The sequence below is a fragment of the Sporobolomyces koalae genome (assembly GCF_050403365.1).
Source record: "Sporobolomyces koalae JCM15063 DNA, S_koalae_JCM15063T_v1_ctg7, whole genome shotgun sequence".
Taxonomy (NCBI): Eukaryota; Fungi; Basidiomycota; class Microbotryomycetes; order Sporidiobolales; family Sporidiobolaceae; genus Sporobolomyces; species Sporobolomyces koalae.
Genome location: NW_027481764.1, coordinates 83,035 through 102,525, shown reverse-complemented (window position 1 = coordinate 102,525; position 19,491 = coordinate 83,035). Strand labels below are relative to the sequence as shown.

Sequence of the window (19,491 nt, the reverse complement as noted above, 5' to 3'; positions counted from 1 at the left end):
CGTTTCGAATGACACCGAGTTCCAGGAGGGCACAAAAGACATCGAAGGCTAACGCCATGCGGAAACCAAGCTGGCTGCGTAGTATGGAAGTGTCAAAGGTGCTTGAGCGCGTCCGAGCGCATCGAACGGGACTTACTAAGGGTCGGGAATGTTCGGATGGCGTTGTCCATTCAGGATTACTTCGGCTCCGACGTCGACAGTCTGTATTGAGCTGCTAGGAAGTCGAATTTCTGTTGAGCTGCTAGGAAGCCCACGTACAGCGGCTTTGAGCTGCTGGAGATTGGGTCGGATGCCGATAGTGTGATTGTAATCGGTCAAGAATAGTCGGGAGCACTGCATACGGTGTGCGTACCTGCAGAAAGGCAAAGGTCAGCACTGCGGTAAATAATAATAGGCCATGTTTGAGCTCACAAGAACAGCTGAGGCAGAAGGGTCTTAACTGCTTCATTCGGGATGTGTTCAGGTAAATTCCGTCGATAATGCAAGTCCCAGTGCTTCTCCTTGAGGATCCCAGGAGCTAAGCGAAGCGGTGGCACTCAGCTCAGACAATCATATCGTGTGTGCGAGTTTGAGGCCACTTGCCCTTTTCTTCGATGATAACAAGAGGAACAAGTAATTCGTATCCTTCACTGTTGTCCGCAAGATATGACTCTGGGGGGAGACTTGATATCAGTAGAGCATCCTCCTTTTTCAATTTCATTTTGTACTTCTTTTCACGTACCGGTGAGAAAGATAACATGGTCGAGCTTGGAGTCTATGTGACAGACGAGGAGAATAATATCAGTTCAAGCGTAAGCTCGACCAGAAGCGGGATCGACGGACTCAGTACGCCGAACTGAGATTCAACCGTGATGTGAAGGTGTGGGTGATTCTTCAGGTCGAGGAAATTGTTGAGCAGTTCGCTGGTGGAGTGAATCACGCGTGAGGCAATGCTTGCGATAATTCTCAAACGACAGAGCCCACCAGATCGGGTTCAACACGTTCGACAAGACGCTGCAAGTAACGCAGCAGGTTCAGATATGTGTTGAGATTGGTCTGTCCAGGGGGAAGAGCTTACAGATCTGCGACATTGGCTTCGTTGGTGATCGCTGGACGGTGCATCTGCGCAACGGGCACGAGCTTTCCCCACTTGACGATGCTATCTTGCTGACTGTCTTTCACTTTCGGAATGAGTGCAGCCAAGAAGGCTTCCCTGAAGGTCACAGCGTCTCGGCTTCCGTAGCTCGCAAGTGCGTGTATCTCCTCTGTTGCGAGTTTGAAGGGAATTTTATCGTAGTGCTCGTCTTTGGCGACCTTGTTCATGGTCGTCCTGTACTCCTTGACAGGCTGGCAGCGCATCAACTCAGTGAGCAAGACCTGATGCGGTTCCAAGGAAGCTGGAATCTCAGGCTGCGACCAGAAGTGATGCTGTGACGTGTGGGTCGGTGCACCAGGAGCTTCCGGATTCGCTTGGGAGCGAGTCACACGGTCGTGGAGATGCGGTTGCGCTGGTGTGCGGGGCGGTGATGTGCGAGGCGGTGGGGTGCGAGGCGGCGGTGTGCGAGGCGGTGGTGGGTCGAGCGCAAGGGCTCCCATGTGGCTTGCAAGGGCATTCGAGGGAGGTCTGTGGGCGCGAGTATGATGGCCATGGTGATGCGATTGCTCTGGCGTGCGAGGCTGTTGTGTGTGAGGCTGTTGTTGAACTGTCAGGCCTTCCATGCGTCTTGCAAGGGCATTCGGGGAAGGTGTACGGCGAGCACCGTGACCCGAACTGAGATAAGTGTGACGAGACGCAGCTTGAAACGGTTTGTAAGGAGGTCCATGATCGCTGTCTGAGTCGCTGTGATCGCTGAAAGACATCCTGGTTGGAAAGGCCAGGTCCGGTGCGAAGCAGAGCAGAGCAGAGCAAGGAAGCAGATCGAGTGGGACATGAGCAGCGTCCCCCACGGGTCATGTACCCCTTCCATGTGTCAAGATCGCTAAGCCCGAGAGGTCTGAGCGAAGCGGGGTAGTCAGCCGACGTTCGAGAGAGGCGCGAGCGAGGATCCGGAAGATGCATGACATGCGCGGGACGAGAGGGAACAGCGCAGCGTCTTGCAGTCATTGACCATAGAGTGGTGTAGCGTCTTTATGCCGTTTCCAATCAGGCATAGACTTCGTCAAAATCCTGAGCAAGACAAGTGCGCCAGTGATCAAGTGATGAGACTTTGAAGACAGGAGACGATAGCGCGTGACCTTCTTCTGCAGATGGGAAGGATCGCCGCGTGTGGGCGAAGTCAGCTGGTCGTGCTTGAACCAGCTAGGGCGGAGTGGCGATCCCACGAGGAGCGGGAGAGACTAGGATGAGCTCGAGTCTGATCTTGAAATCGCTCACGCATCATTTTCTCATTTTCTCGAAATGACATCGAAGGTGTGCACTTCTTCAGGTATACTCAAGTGCACATAAGGAACTATCGGAATTGCAGTAGAGTGCAAGTCAACTAGTAGCCAAATTCTTCCTTCTCCTCGACCTTCGCAACATCCCACAGCATGGCCAGCTTGCCGAGCGCCTCCCTCGCGTTGAACTCGGACGGACAGTTCGCGTTGCGGATGTCGGGGAACATGCGCTCGCGATGAACTCCCTCCCACACGAGTTTGCAGTAATTGTCCGCGAGCGATGGAGGCGGCTCTTCCTCGTTGAATGGACCGGCAGGTCGCGGGATGTCTGAACCCGAATCGACCGGGTTCTCTCTTGCCGGATCGTTTGCGCGCGGAGCCGATTCTTCGGTCCAACGAATGCGGTTCAGCATGAGCTGGCGGTAGTGCTTGATACTCTTGGCTCCACCCTCGACCACGACCAGGCAGAACTTGGGGTTGTGACAAATGACACCCGTCAGGTGATCGTCGATCGCGTTCTTCTTGACCTTGAACTTGTGCGACGGATCCGAGAGGTACCGGATCTTGAACGCCATGGCCTGAATTCCCTTCGCTTCGTCTTTGACGTACTTTTCTTCCGTCTTTGCGCGCTTCTCGTCGGGCGTGAGCTTGCGCGCTTCGTTCTCCTTGAGATGTTTGCGTTCCCGCTGTGCCATCTCTCGGCGAACTTGCGCTTCGACTTTGGTCGGGTCGGCGATCGCATCCTGAGTGAGCACTCGCATCATGTTGGAGATTTTGACTGTGCGCAACAGAACAGTCAGTATACGGGTCTCGAGAAGACGTGGTCAAGTAGACAGAGGCTCACCCTTGGGAGGATCCGGTGGCAAGAGACCCATCTTTTGCCGGTCTTGCTTGTCTTTCAACTCTGCCTGCCTCCTCATCCTCCTCATCTTCTTCATCTCCTTCTTCGTCAAGAAGAGCGGCTTGAGTGCGACCTGGTTCTTCTCGTTCGGTGCCGGGATCGAGATGGGGTGTTGCACGAGGTGCGAGATGAGCGGGTTCGCATCGAGCGCAGGCGCAGTCATCGAGTCGTACGTCTTCTCGGGGAGGTACGCTTCGTCCCACCATTCAACCTCGGGCGGCGGTGGTCGCCTGACCTTCTTGGCCGTCTCTTCGAGATCACTCTGCAGACCCGCCTTCATACTACTTTCCGTGATCCGCCGCTTGAGGTCCTCCATCCTCGCTTCCGCCCGGATCGCCTCACCCTGTTTGACGTATGTTCCAGGCTGTTTGAACGTAAAGCCGTTGCGAGCGTGACCTCGACCCATGTGCATCTTGCCGGAGACGCCTGCACCCGTGTGCGAGAGACGCGTGTCGAAGAAAGGAGTCTCCTTGAGCGAGTCTGCGCCGGAATCTGCAGATGTGGAAGGTTGCGAGGGAGTCGAGGTACGAGTGGGAAGACGCGCATTTGCCTACGGGAAAAAAAGCCTAGGTCAACTCTCGACTGCACTACCAATTCGATTGCACCCGGTGGACGCTGACCTTGACCGTCGAGAACTTTGGCGCCATAGGCTTGTAGCGATCCTTCTTGCTCTGTTCGCCAGTCGGGGTGCTCAAGTCCATCAGGAGCGGGTGGGCAGCCATCGACAATCCTCCTCGAGCTGCGATGGAGGGGTCGATTGCAGGCTCTTTCTCTCGTCCTTGGAAGGTTGCAGACTTTTGCCAGCAAAGATCGTCAGCAGCTGTGCGCGAGACAAACTGAAACTTGATCAAAGGGCCGAGACTAACCAAGTAAGGGTTGACTTTAGGTTTCGCGGCCGCCTGGTTCCGAGCGGCCATTTCCTCCACTTTGCGCTTCGCCTCGGCAATTTTCCGAGCGAGTTCAGGGTCGACATTGGGTTTGGGCAAGCCGGGTACTGGCGGGAGTGGGGGTCGGGCAGCCGAGGTTGCAGGCGGAGGGAGAGACGCTCCCGGTGGCCCTGCGAGTCCCGGCAGTTTCGCCTTCATGGCTGCCAGCTTGGCCCTGATCTCTGCTTGCTTGGCTGCGATATCTAGCCCGGCGGCAGTTGATGCGGGTAACGGCAGGATCGGCGTCGGCTTGAACGACGGAGCGGCAGGCTGTCATCGCGAGCTTGTCAGCTAGGTCGTCCTGAGGTACAGCAGATCAAGAGAAGACCAACCGCATTGCTATAGAGAGTAAGTCGGTACAGGGGCGGATGATGAGGCGTAATAGGAACGAGCGGAAAGGACTCGTCAGGGTCTATCGATGCACGTAGTTGCTCGAGTCCGTTTGAGAAGCAGTAGCAACTCACCCTTTGAGCTTCTTGGCATTGGGAGAACCGTCGGCGTGGTCCTGATCGCCAAAGACGTTGCTACGCTTGCGATCGCTCATCTCGAAAGTGTGCTTGAGGAAGCGAGGTATCTCGAGGAGGCGATTCTATCACGCCGAGCTCGTGGGCGAATCACTCGAAACGGGTCGGACACGAAAGTGGAGCAGAGGAAGCGAGCGCCGAGTTTCGCACGCGAGTCTGGCGTCGCTTACTTTCGCGGGCGACCGTTCATGCCAATCTATGCCTTTGGATCGAACGAACATGGGCAGCTAGGCGACAGCCGGCCTACGCAAAATCCTCAACCCGTTCTCGTATCCGACTGCGATACGGTTCTCGCTGCTTCGTGGGCTCAAGTCGTCGTCTGTGCGTCTCTGCATTCGCAGAAAGAGCTTGCAAAACCAGCTGAACCCCGCGTTGCTGTCTCTCAGGTGAAGGGACAGGTGACATCGCAGTCCGAGGATTGCCTCTCGAACGCAGCGTCGCCTTGACCTCGGTCAAAACTTGGCTCGGACAGGACGAATTTGTCGCCGTTTTGCTGCAGGATGGTACTGTACAGCGCCTCTCGGACGGCGTGATCACCTCGAGCAGATATCGGCTCGCGAGCATGAACAGTCGAGGGCAGGTTCTCCTTGTTCCCGGTTTGTCCCCTTTCGCATCTTTATGGACCTGGACTGTCTGCACTCACTGACTCGCGATAACGTCTCTAGACAATAAACCGACGACTCTTTTGCTCTACGATTCTCTCAACTCCCTCTTCGCTGTCGAGTCCGACGTAGTTCAAGAATCGCAGCCGACAACCCTCGACTTGCCGTTCTATCCTTCAACCCCAACTGCGACCGAGCAGATCTCGTCGATCGAGGCCGGTGCAGCTCACTTTCTCGTACTCGCATCCCCATCCTCACGACTCTTCTCGCTTGGTGACAACCGATACGGTCAGCTCGGAATACCAAACGTGGCTTCTAGAGACCTTCAGCTGCGCCGAATCGACGCACTCGACGGATTCAAGATTCTTGACTTTGCGGCCGGCGCGTTTCATTCGGTCGTGTTGACAGAACATGGCGAGGTGTACGTGTTTGGTCTCGACAAGGACGCGCAGTGCGGAGGCGGTGGAGGTGGATCAGAGCCCTATCCGGTCAACGATTCCTTACAAGGGTTGCTTCAAGACAATTTCGCGGACGAAGACGGAGAAGAGATTGTTCAGGTCGCGGCGGCCGGACCAAACACGGTCCTGAGGACGAAATCTGGAGCAGTCTGGCTTGCAGGCGCAAGTGAGCATTCCTAATTGCTCTGATCCTCTGTGAGATGCGAGTCTAACGAGCTGTTGCCGAGTAGATTGTCATGGCCAACTCGGGATACGAGTCGAGAAAGATTCGCTTCAGGCTCTTGCTCGACATCCCTCGTTCGGCATCGCCGGTGCCATCAAGTCAGAAGCACGTCTTGTCAGCTCCGTCAGAAATGTGGTCTCTTCAAGGTGGACGACGTACCTCGAGGTGGAAGAGGTCGAATGATCGAATCTTGGCATCGCTGTCATCTTCGTGTCCAGACCACGAGCTTCTGCTAGTCAGGCTTGTCGTCACTCAATGCAACACTTGACAGCTCTGAAGCGAACTCGTGTTCTCCGGTGTGTACGCTGCTTGTGTGCGGGCGTCGCTGTCAAGCTCATGGAGGAGGAAAAGCAAAGAGTCCGTAGTGGCCAACGTCTCGCGGACGTCCTGCCTGTCGACTTGGGTCAGGTAGCAGACGAAACTCCCGAGCGCGCGCAATTCGACTACCTCTCCAGAATCTCCACAGCTGCGGACTAGAGAGAGAATGACAAACGACGAGAACGGCATTGCGGTTCCAACGAGAGCTATGTGCAAGGGGGAAAGGGTTCGAAGCGGAGAGTCGTCGCGACAAATTAGAAGCTACACAGGGTGGAGCGAGACGAGCTACAGACGGGCCGAGAAATGGTGAAAGCTACTCCTGAGCTTTGTCAGCTTCCGGAGCGGGTGCGTGCGTCCAAGGGTGGTGGCGCCATCCTCCTCCCCTTCCCCAACCTCCTCCTCTACGCCAGCCCCCTCCGTAGCCTCCTCCGTATCCGTAGCCGCCGCCGTAACCATGTCCGTAACCTCCGCCTCCGTAGTAGTCCGGGGCCACCAAGCTTCGCTCATGATGTTGGTCCGATCCATCTGACCTCTTGTTGAGCTGCGCGTTCGGGCTGGATTGCGAGGCGAGGTCGCGCTTCTTGAAGAAGTCAAAGTCGAAATCATCGAAATCGTCAAAGCCGTCGAATCCTCCGAAAAAGTAACGCTTCGAGTGCGGGGTTTCTTGCTCGGAAGCGGTACGACGCTCCACATGGGCATCGGAAGCCGAGTCGAGATCTCGTTTCCTCCTGAAGAAGTCGAAATCATCGAAATCGTCAAAGTCGTCGAATCCTCCATAGAAGAAGCGCTTCGAAGGGGGCGCGTCGCGAGCAGTGAGAGCCGGAGAGGAGCCGGTGTCGGGTACGGCGAGGGTATAGACGGCGGGCACGACGAGACAGAGCGAGAGGGCGACCTTTGAGACCATCATCATAGCTTTTAAACGAGGCGTCAGCGACCATGCTCTGGACAGTAAAAGGGAGATGTGTAATTAACCTGATCCAAATATGACTGTATCAACCGAGCGAGAAGGGCGGAAGAAGTGTAGTAAAGAGAAGGGAAAGAGAGAGACAGGGACTCGCGAGCTTGGGGGGTATCGCTGCTTCGGCCGAAGGCTGACTCAGCCGAGCGAGGCGGACAGGGTGGGGACAGTATGCCAGGAGGTGGAGACGAGGGAGAGAGAGGTGGAGAACCCGTTAGCGCCGAAGAGCGAGCGAAACCCGAGAGTTTCGACCGAAGCGAACCCGCCGTTTCGGTCAAGCTTACAAAACATCCGCCACACCGCCGATCGAGCTGCACGCTGACTACCTGCGACGTCGACGACATCTGTCTCCTCGCCGACGACTACGGGGATTACTTCTCGAGGGTTGCGGACAAGACGAGCGCGAAAGGTTTCCAGAGTCGATGATGACAAGTTGCAGTCCAGCCCTTCGAGGGCATTTTCTGTGACGGAGAAGCCCCGTCGGGTACCAATGAGAGAATCTACAGATAATGGAGTATGTATCTAGGGGAAGTCGAGGATAGATGTGCTGTTTACAAGAGTCCGGCACTCTCGAGAGTGAGGATGATTCGGTGCGAAGCGCTGAGGATCTGTTTGGAGATCAAGCGACTGGGTCAGACACGGAGGTTCAGGACAGGCTGGCAACAGAGGCTTACCGATTCCTTGGAGAGGTCGACGGTGAGATCGGCATCGGTAGGGACCTCGTACTTGTCGTCGATTCCGGTGAAGCCCTTGATCTCGCCTCGTCGAGCCTTGGCGTACACACCTCTTCGGTCAGTCTTCTCGCAGTGCTCGAGAGGTGTGGCGACGTGAACGAGGAAGAAGTTTCCGCCTCCAGCGCCTCCATTTTGGATGATGTGCGCCTTGGCAAGCTTGCGCGAGGCATCGTAGGGCGCGATCGGGGTGGCGATGACGGCAGCTCCGGCTCGGGACAACTCGGCTGTAGTATTCATGGATCAGACGGATTCGCAGGAGAACTCGATTGTAGAGACGAGACTTACCAGCGACGAAAGCAAGACGTTGCAAGTTCTTGTGACGCTCCTCGGGTGCGAAGCCGAGCTCTGTGACAGTAGTACGCACAAGTTAGAGGAGATGGTCGGTGACAGACACGAAAAGCAGAATGACGCACCAGCAGAGAGTTCGGATCGGATGATGTCGCCGAGAAGGAGCGAGCACGATCGACCGGCTTGTTGCTGGAACTGAGACTCGAGCGCCTTGGCGATAGCGTTCGCTCCCGAGTTGACGTAACCCGACAGGATGATCGTGAAACCCTGTTTCTGCTTGGCGGGGTAAGATTCCCGGAGGACCTTGACGACAGCCTCGTAAGAGAACCAGTCGGGAATAGGCTATTGTGCAGCGGTTACAGTTCAGCAATGATGACCGTCAAAACAGCATACGAACTGCGCAAACTCACAGCGCCAGTCTTGAGTCGGCGACGAAGCTCGGTACCAGAAATGTCGGCAGTGACAGTGCCCTTGGGGATCTCGTCGACGGGCATGTAGACGTCTTGGTCGGGGATGTAGGACATCATTTGGAAGGGAACCTGGTGCGTGTTTTGACTGGCGTCAGTGTTCTTGTCAGACAACTTGCGTCGCTGATTCCAGCCTTACCATCTCGATCTCGAGCTCATCCTTGAACTTGGTGACAAGTTCTTGCGCGTCGTAGGGGCCGTAGAAGTCCTTGCCCTGCGAGTTCTTTCCGGGTCCAGCGTGGTCACGACCGACAATGAAGTGCGTCGCACCAAAGTTCTTGCGGATGATCGCATGCCAGACGGCCTCACGGGGACCGGCCATCCTCATAGCGAGGGGCAAGAGCGCGAGGGCGGCCATTCCTTTCGGGTAGGTGCGGATGATGGCCTCGTAAACGCGGACACGGGTGAAGTGGTCGACATCTCCGGGCTTGGTAAGGCCGACGACGGGGTGAACGAGCACGTTGGCGTGTTGTTGGCGCGCGGCACGGACGGTAAGCTCTCGGTGAGCACGGTGCATGGGGTTGCGGGTTTGGAACGCGACAACGCGAGACCACGACAGCTTGTTGAAGTAAGCACGGAGCTCGGCGGGAGTGTCTGCAGTGAGTAAAGACAGGTTCGTCAGAAACAGACGAGATGGTGCTGCGAGATTTGTGCAAGTGCTCACATCGGAGCTCGACGTAGTCGTAGTGCTCGGGTTGGTTGATGGCTTGAACGGATCCACCGACGTAGAACTCCTTGACCGAGTTGTTGAGGTAGTGAACGGCAGGGTGGGCAAGGTCGTTGGCACCGAAGACCTTCTCGGATTCTTCGACCTTGTTGGGCTTGTAGACAGACGAGACTGGCAGAGCACGAACGTGAGCATTTTGAGAGGATCCTGTAACGGTGCAAGCAGGAACGTACCGGTCAAGATGGCGAGAGGGGCCTCATCGCGGGAGTCACGGAGGGTGACACGGGTTCCGGCAGCGAGCTTGAGGGTGTCGATTTGCTCTTGCGAGACATCGAGGGTGATCGGCATCGGGAAGAGGGATCCGTCAACGAGACGAAGGGTCGAGACGACGCTGTTTCCGCTCGGTTCCCGTCAGCTTGCGCCCATCTCAAATCTTCGGGTCCAACACCCGAACGCTCGAACTTCTCACCTCTCGTAGTCCTCCTTGCCCATGAAGCCTTCGAGGGGCGAGAATCCACCGTTCATGATGAGTTCCAAGTCGCAGAGTTGCCTCTCGGTCAAACGGATGTCGACGAGCTGCTCGGATTCTTGAATGAGCTGCTGGCGGAGAGGCGCATCGCGCACGTGAAGGTCTTTGAGAACACCGCCGTGGGGAGAGTTGGCCTAAAGCGAGAGAGCAAGAATGGACAAGCGATCAGGATCATCATCGGACGCGTGCGGGAGACCTCGCAGTCACGGGCGTGCCTGTTCGTTCTGCCCGATCGCACGCATAGCTCAGGCTATCCATCGAGCTCACCATTGTAAAGTATGTAAAGTATGGGATAGGGATGCGAGGTGGAGAGGTGAGAGCGAAAGTTCGTGCTTGTTTCGCGAATCTCGAGCAAGCACGCAAGAATTCTCTCTTCTCGGAAGTGGGGTTCCCCCTGTCTGCTAACACTTTCTCTCACTCCTCCTTCGGACCAAGACAAGACAGTCTCATCTGACACATAATCGACTGCATTCCGTTCGTAAGCGTATTCCTGCATCATGTCATATTTTCCGACGGATAATCGAGATGCCGTCTCGGATCGGTAGCACACAGACTTCGAGGTCTTCGCGCCCACGGACAAACTCATTGAACCTGTAGGAGAGTACTCCGACCATCAGAACTCGTTTCCAGTATATTCTGAATCCTTCTCAGGCGAATTTCAAAGCTCACGAATGGATCCCTTCGGCGGCTTCACGCTTCGACTGGTTGTTGGTACCAGTATTGGTCGAGTAAGCTGCAGCATCGGACGGTGGAGCCCATGGATAGCCCTACATTTGACAATTAGCAATAAGCAGGTCATTCAGCGAGTCCAGGCAAGTCGAGCTCACCTTGTACAGCGTGTTATCCTGGACAAGCCCACGCCAACCATATATCGATGAGTCTATGTACGGCTACGACAGAGGACGAGATCTAGCAACAGCTTACGGCGAGAATGACTCCTCCCGGGCGCAAGAGCCCGCCGAGCACCCTCTCGACGTAAGCTCGGTAGGACGGCTTGTCAGCGTCGATGAACACAAGATCGAACCCGTCATGTCCTTGTTTTACCAGATCATCAAGCGAATCGAGAGCAGGTGCGATCCTGAAGTCAATCTTGGACGCGACACCCGCTTCCGTCCAACTCGGCGACACGAATGCGGGCAGGTATGCTTCGATGTCGAGGGCGGTAATGCGTTGCACTGACGGAACAAGCGCAAGCGCGAGCTGCATCGCAAAAGACCAGTCGAGACGTCAGCCAGCGCATCCGGGTACGGCATCTGGGCAGGAAGCGACCGACAGTGGCGGTGCCAGTAAAGACGCCGATCTCGAGAATTGACGCTGGTTCAAGCATGAGAGCCAGCTGCTGGAGTACGACTGCTTCGTATGCGCCAGAGCACTTGTCGTCGTAGAGAGGAGATCGAGCACCCACGGAAAGATGCCGTCAGCCGCGGACTGGGCCGATTCAGCCCAAGCAAGACGACCACGCGTTGGCTCATTGCTCACCATGCCGGTACTGAGTTCGAAGCGCGTCGCACCGTCCGCCTTGAGCTGCTTCCAGTCCGTCTGTTGGGTCTTGGTCAAGAGGTCGAGCCAGACCCTGTCGACCGTGTTCTTGACAACGCCATGAGTGCTCGGCACGATGAGGTCGCCTGTGGTCTGTTCGAGGTACTCTTCTTGGCCGAGCGCGAGGGCATGGGCTTCTGTGAGAGCGGCGTAGGCCGGGCTGGACCGGTCGACACTCGAGAGCGACGCTGCGAGGAGTTCGACGAGGCGGGTCTGCGGAGTGCCGCCGGCATTATTGGTGACGAATGTCGGCATAGACAGCGGACAGAAAGCGGACAGCGAGCTCGTGGCCGTCGGGAGGTTGTGGGGAACGAAGATGCAACAAGGAGAGACCCGAGCGGGCAAGCGAGTGAAGCGATGGAGCGAAGCAGCAGGATCTGGCGGTAGACAGTCGGTCGACGCTTGTGCTGCGTTCGAGAGGAGCACGCAGAGTGTAGCAAGTAGCAGTTGGTCATCCTTGGGCCACTTGAGACAGATCCCGGAGTCAAGCGATCGATGCGGTCCGCCGGCGCGCGGCCAACTACACCTCTCGCCCTCACCTGCCCCCTCGCGTGTGCATCGCCTGCACCGTAGAGCTTCTTTGAACAGCTCGAGAGCGCTTTCGTCTGCCCGGGTCACCGTCAATTCGACTCTAGACTTTTTTCGAGACAAGTCTCGCTCTTGATCTCGTCGACTCCACTCCGCTCCTCCTCAGGCACCAGGCCGAAGCACATCTTCCGGGCACCCTGCCAACATGCCCGCCTTGAACCCCAACGCGCAATTTCCGGACCACGACCTCTCGACGTCCTTCTCGTTCCCCAAGGAGGAAGAGAAAGTCCTCGAGTTCTGGAAGGACATTGACGCATTCCAAGAATCGATCAGACAGTCCGAGGGACGTCCTCAGTACTCGTTCTACGATGGACCTCCGTTCGCAACCGGACTGCCCCATCACGGCCACATCCTCATGGGTACCGTCAAGGCAAGTCGTTCTCGTCCCGCTGCATGACAGTACCAAGGCTCTAACGGTTCGTGTGCACAGGATATCGTCACGCGATTCGCACACTCGAACGGATTCTACGTCGAGCGCAGGTTCGGATGGGACACCCACGGTCTCCCCGTTGAGCACGAGATTGACAAAAAGCTCGGCATCACCTCGAAAGCCGACGTGATGGAGATGGGTATCGACAAGTACAACGCAGAGTGCCGCGCGATCGTCATGCGCTACTCGTCCGAATGGAGGAGGACCGTCGAACGCCTCGGTCGCTGGATCGATTTCGACAACGATTACAAGACGCTCAACACGAGCTTCATGGAGAGTGTCTGGTGGGTATTCGGCCAACTGTGGAAGAAGGATCTCGTCTACCGCGGATTGAAGGTCATGCCCTACACGACCGGCTGCACGACCCCTCTGTCCAACTTTGAGGCCGGTCAGGCGTACAAGGACGTTCAGGACCCAGCTGGTAAAAACAAACTCCCTCGCTGTTTGCAGCGCGATCGGCATGAGCTGATGCGAACTTTCCATATTCACCAGTTACGGTCGCTTTCAAGCTCATCTCGGACCCTTCGACTGCACTTCTCGCCTGGACCACGACCCCCTGGACTCTCCCTACCAATCTCGCGCTTTGCGTTCACCCCGACTTTACCTACATCAAGATCCACGACAAGGAACGCGACGCCAAGTTCATCCTCTGCGACAAGCTTCTCTCGACCTTGTACAAGGACGCTGCCAAGGCCAAGAAAGAGAAGAAGTACGAAGTTCTCGAGACTTACAAGGGTAAAGACCTTGTCGGCCTCAAGTACGAGCCTCTCTTCGACTATTTCAAGGAGAAGGTAAATGCAAACCATTCTCCGATTCCGTCAAAACTCGATCATACGCTGAGCGTGGACTTGTCGATCGGCCGAACAGTACGTTGACCGCGCATTCCGTGTCGTCTCCGACACGTACGTTACCGACTCGTCCGGTACCGGTATCGTTCACCAAGCCCCCGCATTCGGTGACGACGATCACCGCATCGCCGTTCGCGAGGGAATCGTTGGCAAGGAGGAGATGCCCCCGTGCCCGATCGACGAGAAAGGTATCTACACGGACGAGGTTCCCGATTTTGTTGGCCAATACGTCAAGGTGCGCCGACTTTGTCTTTCTCCCGGGTTTCTCCCTCTGCTGAACACGTTTACTCCGCTTTATCGCGTTGTCAGGAAGCCGACAAGAACATTGTCAAGCACCTCAAGAACTCTGGAAAGATCATCGTTGCTACCACTCTCACTCACTCGTACCCCTTCTGCTGGAGGTGAGCCCACGACCGGTCCTCCGATCGCTCGTCGAATCGAGCGTTCTAGCTGACATACCCGTCACCTAGGTCCGGAACCCCTCTCATCTACCGTGCTATTCCCGTCTGGTTCGTTCGAGTCCAAGGTCACCAGGATCAGCTCGTCAAGAACAACTCCGACACTCGCTGGGTTCCCGCCTCGGTCGGAGAGAACCGATTCCAGAACTGGTTGGAAAACGCGCGCGACTGGAACGTCTCGAGGAACCGCTACTGGGGTACTCCGTTGCCTCTGTGGGCCAGCGACGACTACGAAGAGGTATGTTGATTCGCTGCACGCTCGCCCTTTTCTTCTACGCCAGCTGATGGATCCGATCTCTGATGTCGCGTAGATCGTGTGCATCTCTTCGATCGAGCAACTCGAAGAGCTGTCTGGTGTCAAGGGTATCACTGACCTTCACCGCGACAAGATCGACCACATCACGATCCCAAGCAAGCAAGGCAAGGGCGACCTCAAGCGAGTTGAGGAAGTCTTCGACTGTTGGTTCGAGTCGGGAAGGTACGCCCTCATTCCTTATGATTGCATACGCGACAGCCTTCACGTCAGCTGACATACTTCGTGTCTCCCCCTTCTCAGTATGCCCTACGCCCAGGTGCACTACCCCTTCGAGAACAAGGAGAAGTTCGAGAAGTCGTTCCCTGCCGACTTCATCTCGGAAGCTATGGACCAAACCCGAGGCTGGTTCTACACCCTGCTCGTTCTCTCGTCGCACCTCTTCGGTACGGCCCCGTGGAAGAACCTCATCGTGTGCGGTCACGTGCTTGCTGCCGACGGAAAGAAGATGTCCAAGTCGCTCAAGAACTACCCCGACCCGAACCTGATCGTCGACCGTTACGGAGCTGATGCTTTGCGTCTCTTCCTTATCAACTCTCCTGTCGTTCGAGGAGATTCCCTCCGCTTCAAGGAGGAGGGAGTCAAGGATGTCGTTTCGCACGTTCTTCTCCCCTTGCTTAACTCGTACCGCTTCTTCCTTGGCCAAGCCGCTCTCCTCAAGAAAGACCAAGGAGTCGACTTCCACTACGACCCCAACAGTCTCCGCAGCTCGAACGTCATGGATCGATGGATCCTCGCCCGGTGTCAGACCCTCATCCAACTTGTCAAGACCGAGATGGAGGGTGAGCGATCCAAATACCGCTCGTTCGCTCACGCCAGTCTCCGTACTGACCAGTCACACTTGCTTGATCACGCTAGCTTACCGACTGTACACCGTGGTGGCACAAATGCTCAACCTCATCGACGAACTGACCAATTGGTACATCCGCTTCAACCGACGACGACTCAAGGGAGAGAACGGTCTCGAAGACACGACCCACGCGCTCAACACGCTCTTCGAAACTCTGTTCACCCTCGTCCGAACACTCTCTGCTTTCACTCCCTTCCTCACGGAAAACATCTACCAGGGACTTCGACCTTTCTTCCCGACCGACGTGTCCGGACTCGGCGTTGGAGACGATGTTCGCTCCCTTCACTTCCTTCCCTTCCCTCAAGCCCGAGAGGAGTACTTCGACACCACCATCGAACGTCAAGTCTCGCGTCTCCAGGCCGTCATTGAACTTGGCCGTACGATCCGAGAGCGCATGGTTGTGCCTCTCAAGGCAAGTCCACCTCCTATCTACGAGCCCGTGTCAGTGACGAGGTCTGACCACTGTTTGCCTTGTAGACTCCCCTTGCCGAGTTGGTCGTGTTCCACCCTTCGCAAGAGTACCTCGACGACGTCAAGTCGCTCCTGCCCTACGTCGAGCAGGAACTCAACGTCCGCACTGTCGTCTTCACGTCGGACGAGGCTCGATGCGGCATCAAATTCCGTGCCGATGCCGACTACACCGTCTTGGGACGCAAGCTTCGCAAGGACCTCGCGCGCGTCAAGAAAGCGCTTCCGAACGTCTCGTCGGAAGACGTCAAGGAGTACCTCGCGACGGGCAAGATCACGCTCGACGGAATCGAACTCGCTCAGGGAGACCTCACTGCGACCCGATTCGTCGAACTTCCGACCCGAGTCGAGGGAGGACCTCACTACGAGACCAACACGAACAACGATGTCGTCGTCCTGCTCGACGTCCTTCGTCGACCTGAACTCGAGCAAGAAGGTGCTGCTCGAGAAGTCATCAACCGAGTGCAACGTCTTCGCAAGAAGGCTGGTTTGGTCGCGACTGATGACATCGACGTGTACTACTCGGGATGCTCCGCTGAGCTTCAACAAATCATTGAAGGCGGCATGGAGGTCATCAAAAAGGTTCTCAAGAGGGCCCCGATGGACAAGAAGGAGTTCAACCCCGACGGACGCGAGGTCGTCATCGAGGAGGAACAGGAGATTGGAGAGGACAAGGTCGTCCTCACCCTTGTTAGAGCTTAGAGTGCTTTTTTTCCGGTCATGCTCGTATCTGCAAGGAAGATCGTCGGAAATGTTCGTTATCATCGTCCGTTACAAATGCGAGAACGAGAACGAAGAATTCCGGTTGCACTTGCATGTACAGGACAGAGGTACACAAGTAAAAATTGGTACACTATAGGCAGGAAAGATAGCCAGCGAACGATCAGTTCTTTGCGATGCGACCCTTCTTCACGGGTCCTGCTTTGCCTGCCGCAGGAGCACTTCGTTTCGCAGCAGTTTCTGTGACCTGCTTGGGCGGGGCCAGCTGCGCCTTGTTCTTGTAGCCGCAGCTGGCGCATTCTTCTTCGAAGCGCTCGACTAGTTGGTTGAAGTTGCAGTCACTCAGGATGCCGAAGCAGTCAGCATTAGGTAATCCGAGTGCAGTGATGCGAGGCGAGCGGATGCCAAAGCCAACTTTCGCCAACAGACGGGCGTCGTCGCGAACACCGCAATTCGCGAGGATAAACTTGAACTGCTTGTCCGTCATGCTTGCAGCTCCACTAAGCTTGAAGGACACGCTTGCGCCAGTCAGGCAGTGCTGTATGCAATGAGCGTCAGTTCAATGCTATACGCCATGGGAGGTACGAGCAGCGAACTGAGCATTGTCCGCATCTGCCTTGCGGCACGGAGCTTTCGTCGCCAAAATAGCTTGCCAGCGCGTGTGCATAGCCTGTCGAGAAACTGTGTGTGTGAGTTAATTTAGGGCCGGTTGCAGGGGCTTGAGCATCGTACATTTGTCTTGTCGAAGGAATTCTCCGACACCTCTCAGGCGATTGACATCGGCTTCTTCGCGTTCGTACATTTGGCGGAACAATTCTGCTGCTATTTCCTCGATTTCGGCCTGGGTTTTCGGAAGTGTTTTCAACACCGCGTAGCGGTTCATGACGCCTCCAACTTTGACTTCACACAGTCCCCGACTTTTGCAAGGCAACGCATCAGCTTGGATCTCGTGGCGTGAATTCGATTTATCCGATGCTCACTATTCCCATTGAGACACTTGGCGTACGATGTCCTGTCGTGTCATGCCCTGTACAGCAGCCGCGGCAAGAATGTCGATCGTGTGCCAAGTAGGTCCAGACTTCCAGTTGCGACGGATGGCAACTGCTGCGGGTGAGCTCTGGCTGAGAATTTCTTGAAATGCCTGTCGGTCCGAGGCGGGTGGCTTGATCTGATACGTCGAGTAAAATGGAGTGACGGCACTGATTTGACTAGACCATGAGCATCTCGCTCAGGATCCCGCAATCTCGATCTGACATACCGGATCAGGCCGAGCTGGAGTTCGAGATTGGCATAGAGAAGCGAGAGAGGATTCCGCTGGGACGAGACCAATCATTAGACGACTGAGCATCGAGCCACGTACGGGACTAGGAAGACTCACGTCGATGTCAAAGTCCTTCGATTGGCTGTAAAGCGAGAAACTGATGGTATTGTCGGAGGGATCAATTTGAGCCTTGAACACTGCCTGAAGCCAAGCCTTCATCGATCTCTCCGACGGTGTGTTCGATCGTCTGCGGAATGATCAACTCCGTCAGTTGCGTACAGCCAAAGAGTGGAAAGAGGCGGTTACGCGAAGCCTTCGAGCACGGGGAAATCGCTGCCAGCAGCTATAAGAAGACATTCCGCAGGCAACCCATCTCGACCAGCTCTGCCCACTTCTTGACTACGAAAGACATTCATAGCATCAATAGCAATTCCGAAGCAAACACAGATGATGAGCCTTACGAGTAGTTTTCGAGCGTCTTTGGCATTGTGTAGTGGACCACAGCTCGGATGCTGGGCTTGTCGATTCCCATACCAAATGCGATTGTGGCCACGACGATCCCCTCTCCGTCAATGAACCAGTCTTGAACAGATTTGCGATCTTCTGCCTTCATCCCCGCGTGATAGAAAGCTGACTCAGCGATTCCTTTCACTTTCAGCTCGGCGACCAAGTCCTCGGCTTGCTGGTGGGTTGTGACGTAGATGATTGCGGACGCGCCGTCGAGTGACTTGAGGAAGGGAAGAAGCGCGCTCAGCTTGGCTTTCGCGTTCGGCGCAGGTCGAATCATGAGCGCGAGATTGTGTCTGTAGGCACCTGTCGAGAATACTCCGTTCTTCACGTCGATGTCAAAGCCATTCTCGCGGGCGCAGATGTCGTTGACGACCGAAGGAGTCGCCGTTGCGGTCAGGCAGAGCACGCGCTCAGCTGCGATCTCTTTGGCAAAACGAGCGACTTTGAGGTACTCGGCGCGGAAGGAAGGCCCTGTGAATAGCGAGCGTCGGTCAGATCGTGTTGAAATCGAGAGGGGCCGAGAACGCCTTGACCCCATTCAGAAACGCAATGAGCTTCACTGTGACAATTGCATGGGTGTCAGCAACCGGAGAAGTGGATTCACAGAATCCTCCGGAACGTGCTCGACTGCCAGCAGGGAGATTCGCAAGTCGAGGATCATCGACACGAATACTTCGTTGTTCAGCCTGTGAGGGCAGATTATCAGTTACGCCCAATTCTACAGCAGTTGGGAGATAGACTACCTTTCAGGTGCAACGTATAGGATCTTCAATTGACCACTCCTAAGATTGGCACGTACGGCCGCCATTTCGTCGCTCGAAAGGGAAGAATCCATTGATGCTGCAGCAACTCCGCGAGCTTTGAGCGCTTGCACCTGATCCTTCATGAGAGCGATAAGCGGCGAGACGACGAGCGTAAGACCTTCCAGACACTTGGACGCGTCGGGTGCAAATTCAGCCTGATAAGCGGGGCGCGCGAGCTGTGCGTTCATGATGGAGTTTTTGCCAACTCACGACGGCCGGAATCTGGAATGTCAAGGATTTGCCGCCACCAGTTGGCATCAAGCACAGAGTGTTCTGTCCGTCCACTAGTAAGCGTTCGATGACCTATGGTCAAGGCGCTTGGTCAGGTCTTGCTCACTGCAGTGCCATCAACATTGACTGCAACCTACCTTTGCTTGCTCTCCACGGAACTCATCGTGTCCGAACACATCCTTGAGGGCTCTCCTAGCCTGCTCCATATCGGGAAATTGACCTTCGAGCGAGCACAGATGTTGGCTGATTATGCGTCCACCACGACACAAGTGCACGCCTGTAAAGTGGCGGCGTAGCTTTGCAGATAATTGGATTGGCGATTGGTAGCCGCAAGCGAGACAGTCAAGGAAGGTGAGAGAGCGCGGCGCGACGTCAACGTTCGCGTCGCCGTCGCGCATGCGCGATCGCGAATATTAATGATGAGTTCGCATCTCTTCAGCCGCGACGACAACACCGAGACGCATGCTCTGGCCTCGACCGCTGTGCAACTTCCTGTGGCGCCGATCGTTGCGCTCGTGCGAA

At 55.9% G+C, this 19,491-nt stretch overlaps 8 protein-coding genes across 8 annotated transcripts; 2 read left to right on the top strand and 6 right to left on the bottom strand.

Moving 5' to 3' along the window:
• Window positions 1–135: 135 nt before the first annotated feature.
• Window positions 136–1,839, bottom strand: JCM15063_004062 (uncharacterized protein; the record flags this gene model as incomplete). The annotated part of the gene is made up of 7 exons (XM_076677106.1): window positions 136–201; window positions 259–352; window positions 412–517; window positions 722–754; window positions 823–902; window positions 964–993; window positions 1,058–1,839. 7 exons carry the CDS (start codon window positions 1,837–1,839, stop codon window positions 136–138), a joined length of 1,191 nt encoding a protein of 396 aa, XP_076535625.1.
• A 620-nt stretch (window positions 1,840–2,459) lies between these two features.
• On the bottom strand, window positions 2,460–4,726 carry PRP3 (U4/U6-U5 snRNP complex subunit PRP3; the record flags this gene model as incomplete). Its single annotated transcript, XM_076677105.1, has 6 exons — window positions 2,460–3,133; window positions 3,200–3,806; window positions 3,877–4,050; window positions 4,123–4,452; window positions 4,515–4,521; window positions 4,647–4,726. The coding sequence occupies 6 exons, from the start codon at window positions 4,724–4,726 to the stop codon at window positions 2,460–2,462; spliced, it is 1,872 nt and encodes a 623-aa protein (XP_076535624.1).
• Window positions 4,727–4,894: 168 nt separating this feature from the next.
• Window positions 4,895–6,172, top strand: JCM15063_004060 (uncharacterized protein; the record flags this gene model as incomplete). Its single annotated transcript, XM_076677104.1, has 4 exons — window positions 4,895–5,027; window positions 5,093–5,302; window positions 5,372–5,932; window positions 5,997–6,172. The coding sequence occupies 4 exons, from the start codon at window positions 4,895–4,897 to the stop codon at window positions 6,170–6,172; spliced, it is 1,080 nt and encodes a 359-aa protein (XP_076535623.1).
• A 448-nt stretch (window positions 6,173–6,620) lies between these two features.
• On the bottom strand, window positions 6,621–7,217 carry JCM15063_004059 (uncharacterized protein; the record flags this gene model as incomplete). The annotated part of the gene is made up of 1 exon (XM_076677103.1): window positions 6,621–7,217. The coding sequence occupies one exon, from the start codon at window positions 7,215–7,217 to the stop codon at window positions 6,621–6,623; it is 597 nt and encodes a 198-aa protein (XP_076535622.1).
• Window positions 7,218–7,816: 599 nt separating this feature from the next.
• MET3 (sulfate adenylyltransferase) lies at window positions 7,817–10,220 on the bottom strand (the record flags this gene model as incomplete). The annotated part of the gene is made up of 10 exons (XM_076677102.1): window positions 7,817–7,873; window positions 7,940–8,223; window positions 8,285–8,344; window positions 8,413–8,629; window positions 8,698–8,826; window positions 8,894–9,348; window positions 9,419–9,592; window positions 9,655–9,812; window positions 9,891–10,084; window positions 10,218–10,220. The coding sequence occupies 10 exons, from the start codon at window positions 10,218–10,220 to the stop codon at window positions 7,817–7,819; spliced, it is 1,731 nt and encodes a 576-aa protein (XP_076535621.1).
• Window positions 10,221–10,450: 230 nt separating this feature from the next.
• On the bottom strand, window positions 10,451–11,744 carry JCM15063_004057 (O-methyltransferase; the record flags this gene model as incomplete). The annotated part of the gene is made up of 6 exons (XM_076677101.1): window positions 10,451–10,541; window positions 10,620–10,717; window positions 10,778–10,795; window positions 10,875–11,150; window positions 11,224–11,322; window positions 11,430–11,744. The coding sequence occupies 6 exons, from the start codon at window positions 11,742–11,744 to the stop codon at window positions 10,451–10,453; spliced, it is 897 nt and encodes a 298-aa protein (XP_076535620.1).
• A 478-nt stretch (window positions 11,745–12,222) lies between these two features.
• On the top strand, window positions 12,223–16,146 carry ILS1 (isoleucine--tRNA ligase ILS1; the record flags this gene model as incomplete). Its single annotated transcript, XM_076677100.1, has 10 exons — window positions 12,223–12,447; window positions 12,508–12,928; window positions 13,000–13,298; window positions 13,375–13,590; window positions 13,665–13,756; window positions 13,826–14,051; window positions 14,125–14,291; window positions 14,370–14,908; window positions 14,985–15,388; window positions 15,454–16,146. The coding sequence occupies 10 exons, from the start codon at window positions 12,223–12,225 to the stop codon at window positions 16,144–16,146; spliced, it is 3,282 nt and encodes a 1,093-aa protein (XP_076535619.1).
• A 181-nt stretch (window positions 16,147–16,327) lies between these two features.
• Window positions 16,328–19,175, bottom strand: JCM15063_004055 (RecQ family ATP-dependent DNA helicase; the record flags this gene model as incomplete). The annotated part of the gene is made up of 13 exons (XM_076677099.1): window positions 16,328–16,702; window positions 16,761–16,834; window positions 16,897–17,081; window positions 17,145–17,363; window positions 17,423–17,478; window positions 17,543–17,672; window positions 17,732–17,824; window positions 17,887–18,406; window positions 18,469–18,494; window positions 18,559–18,621; window positions 18,679–18,866; window positions 18,949–19,041; window positions 19,107–19,175. The coding sequence occupies 13 exons, from the start codon at window positions 19,173–19,175 to the stop codon at window positions 16,328–16,330; spliced, it is 2,091 nt and encodes a 696-aa protein (XP_076535618.1).
• Between the last annotated feature and the right edge of the window lie 316 nt (window positions 19,176–19,491).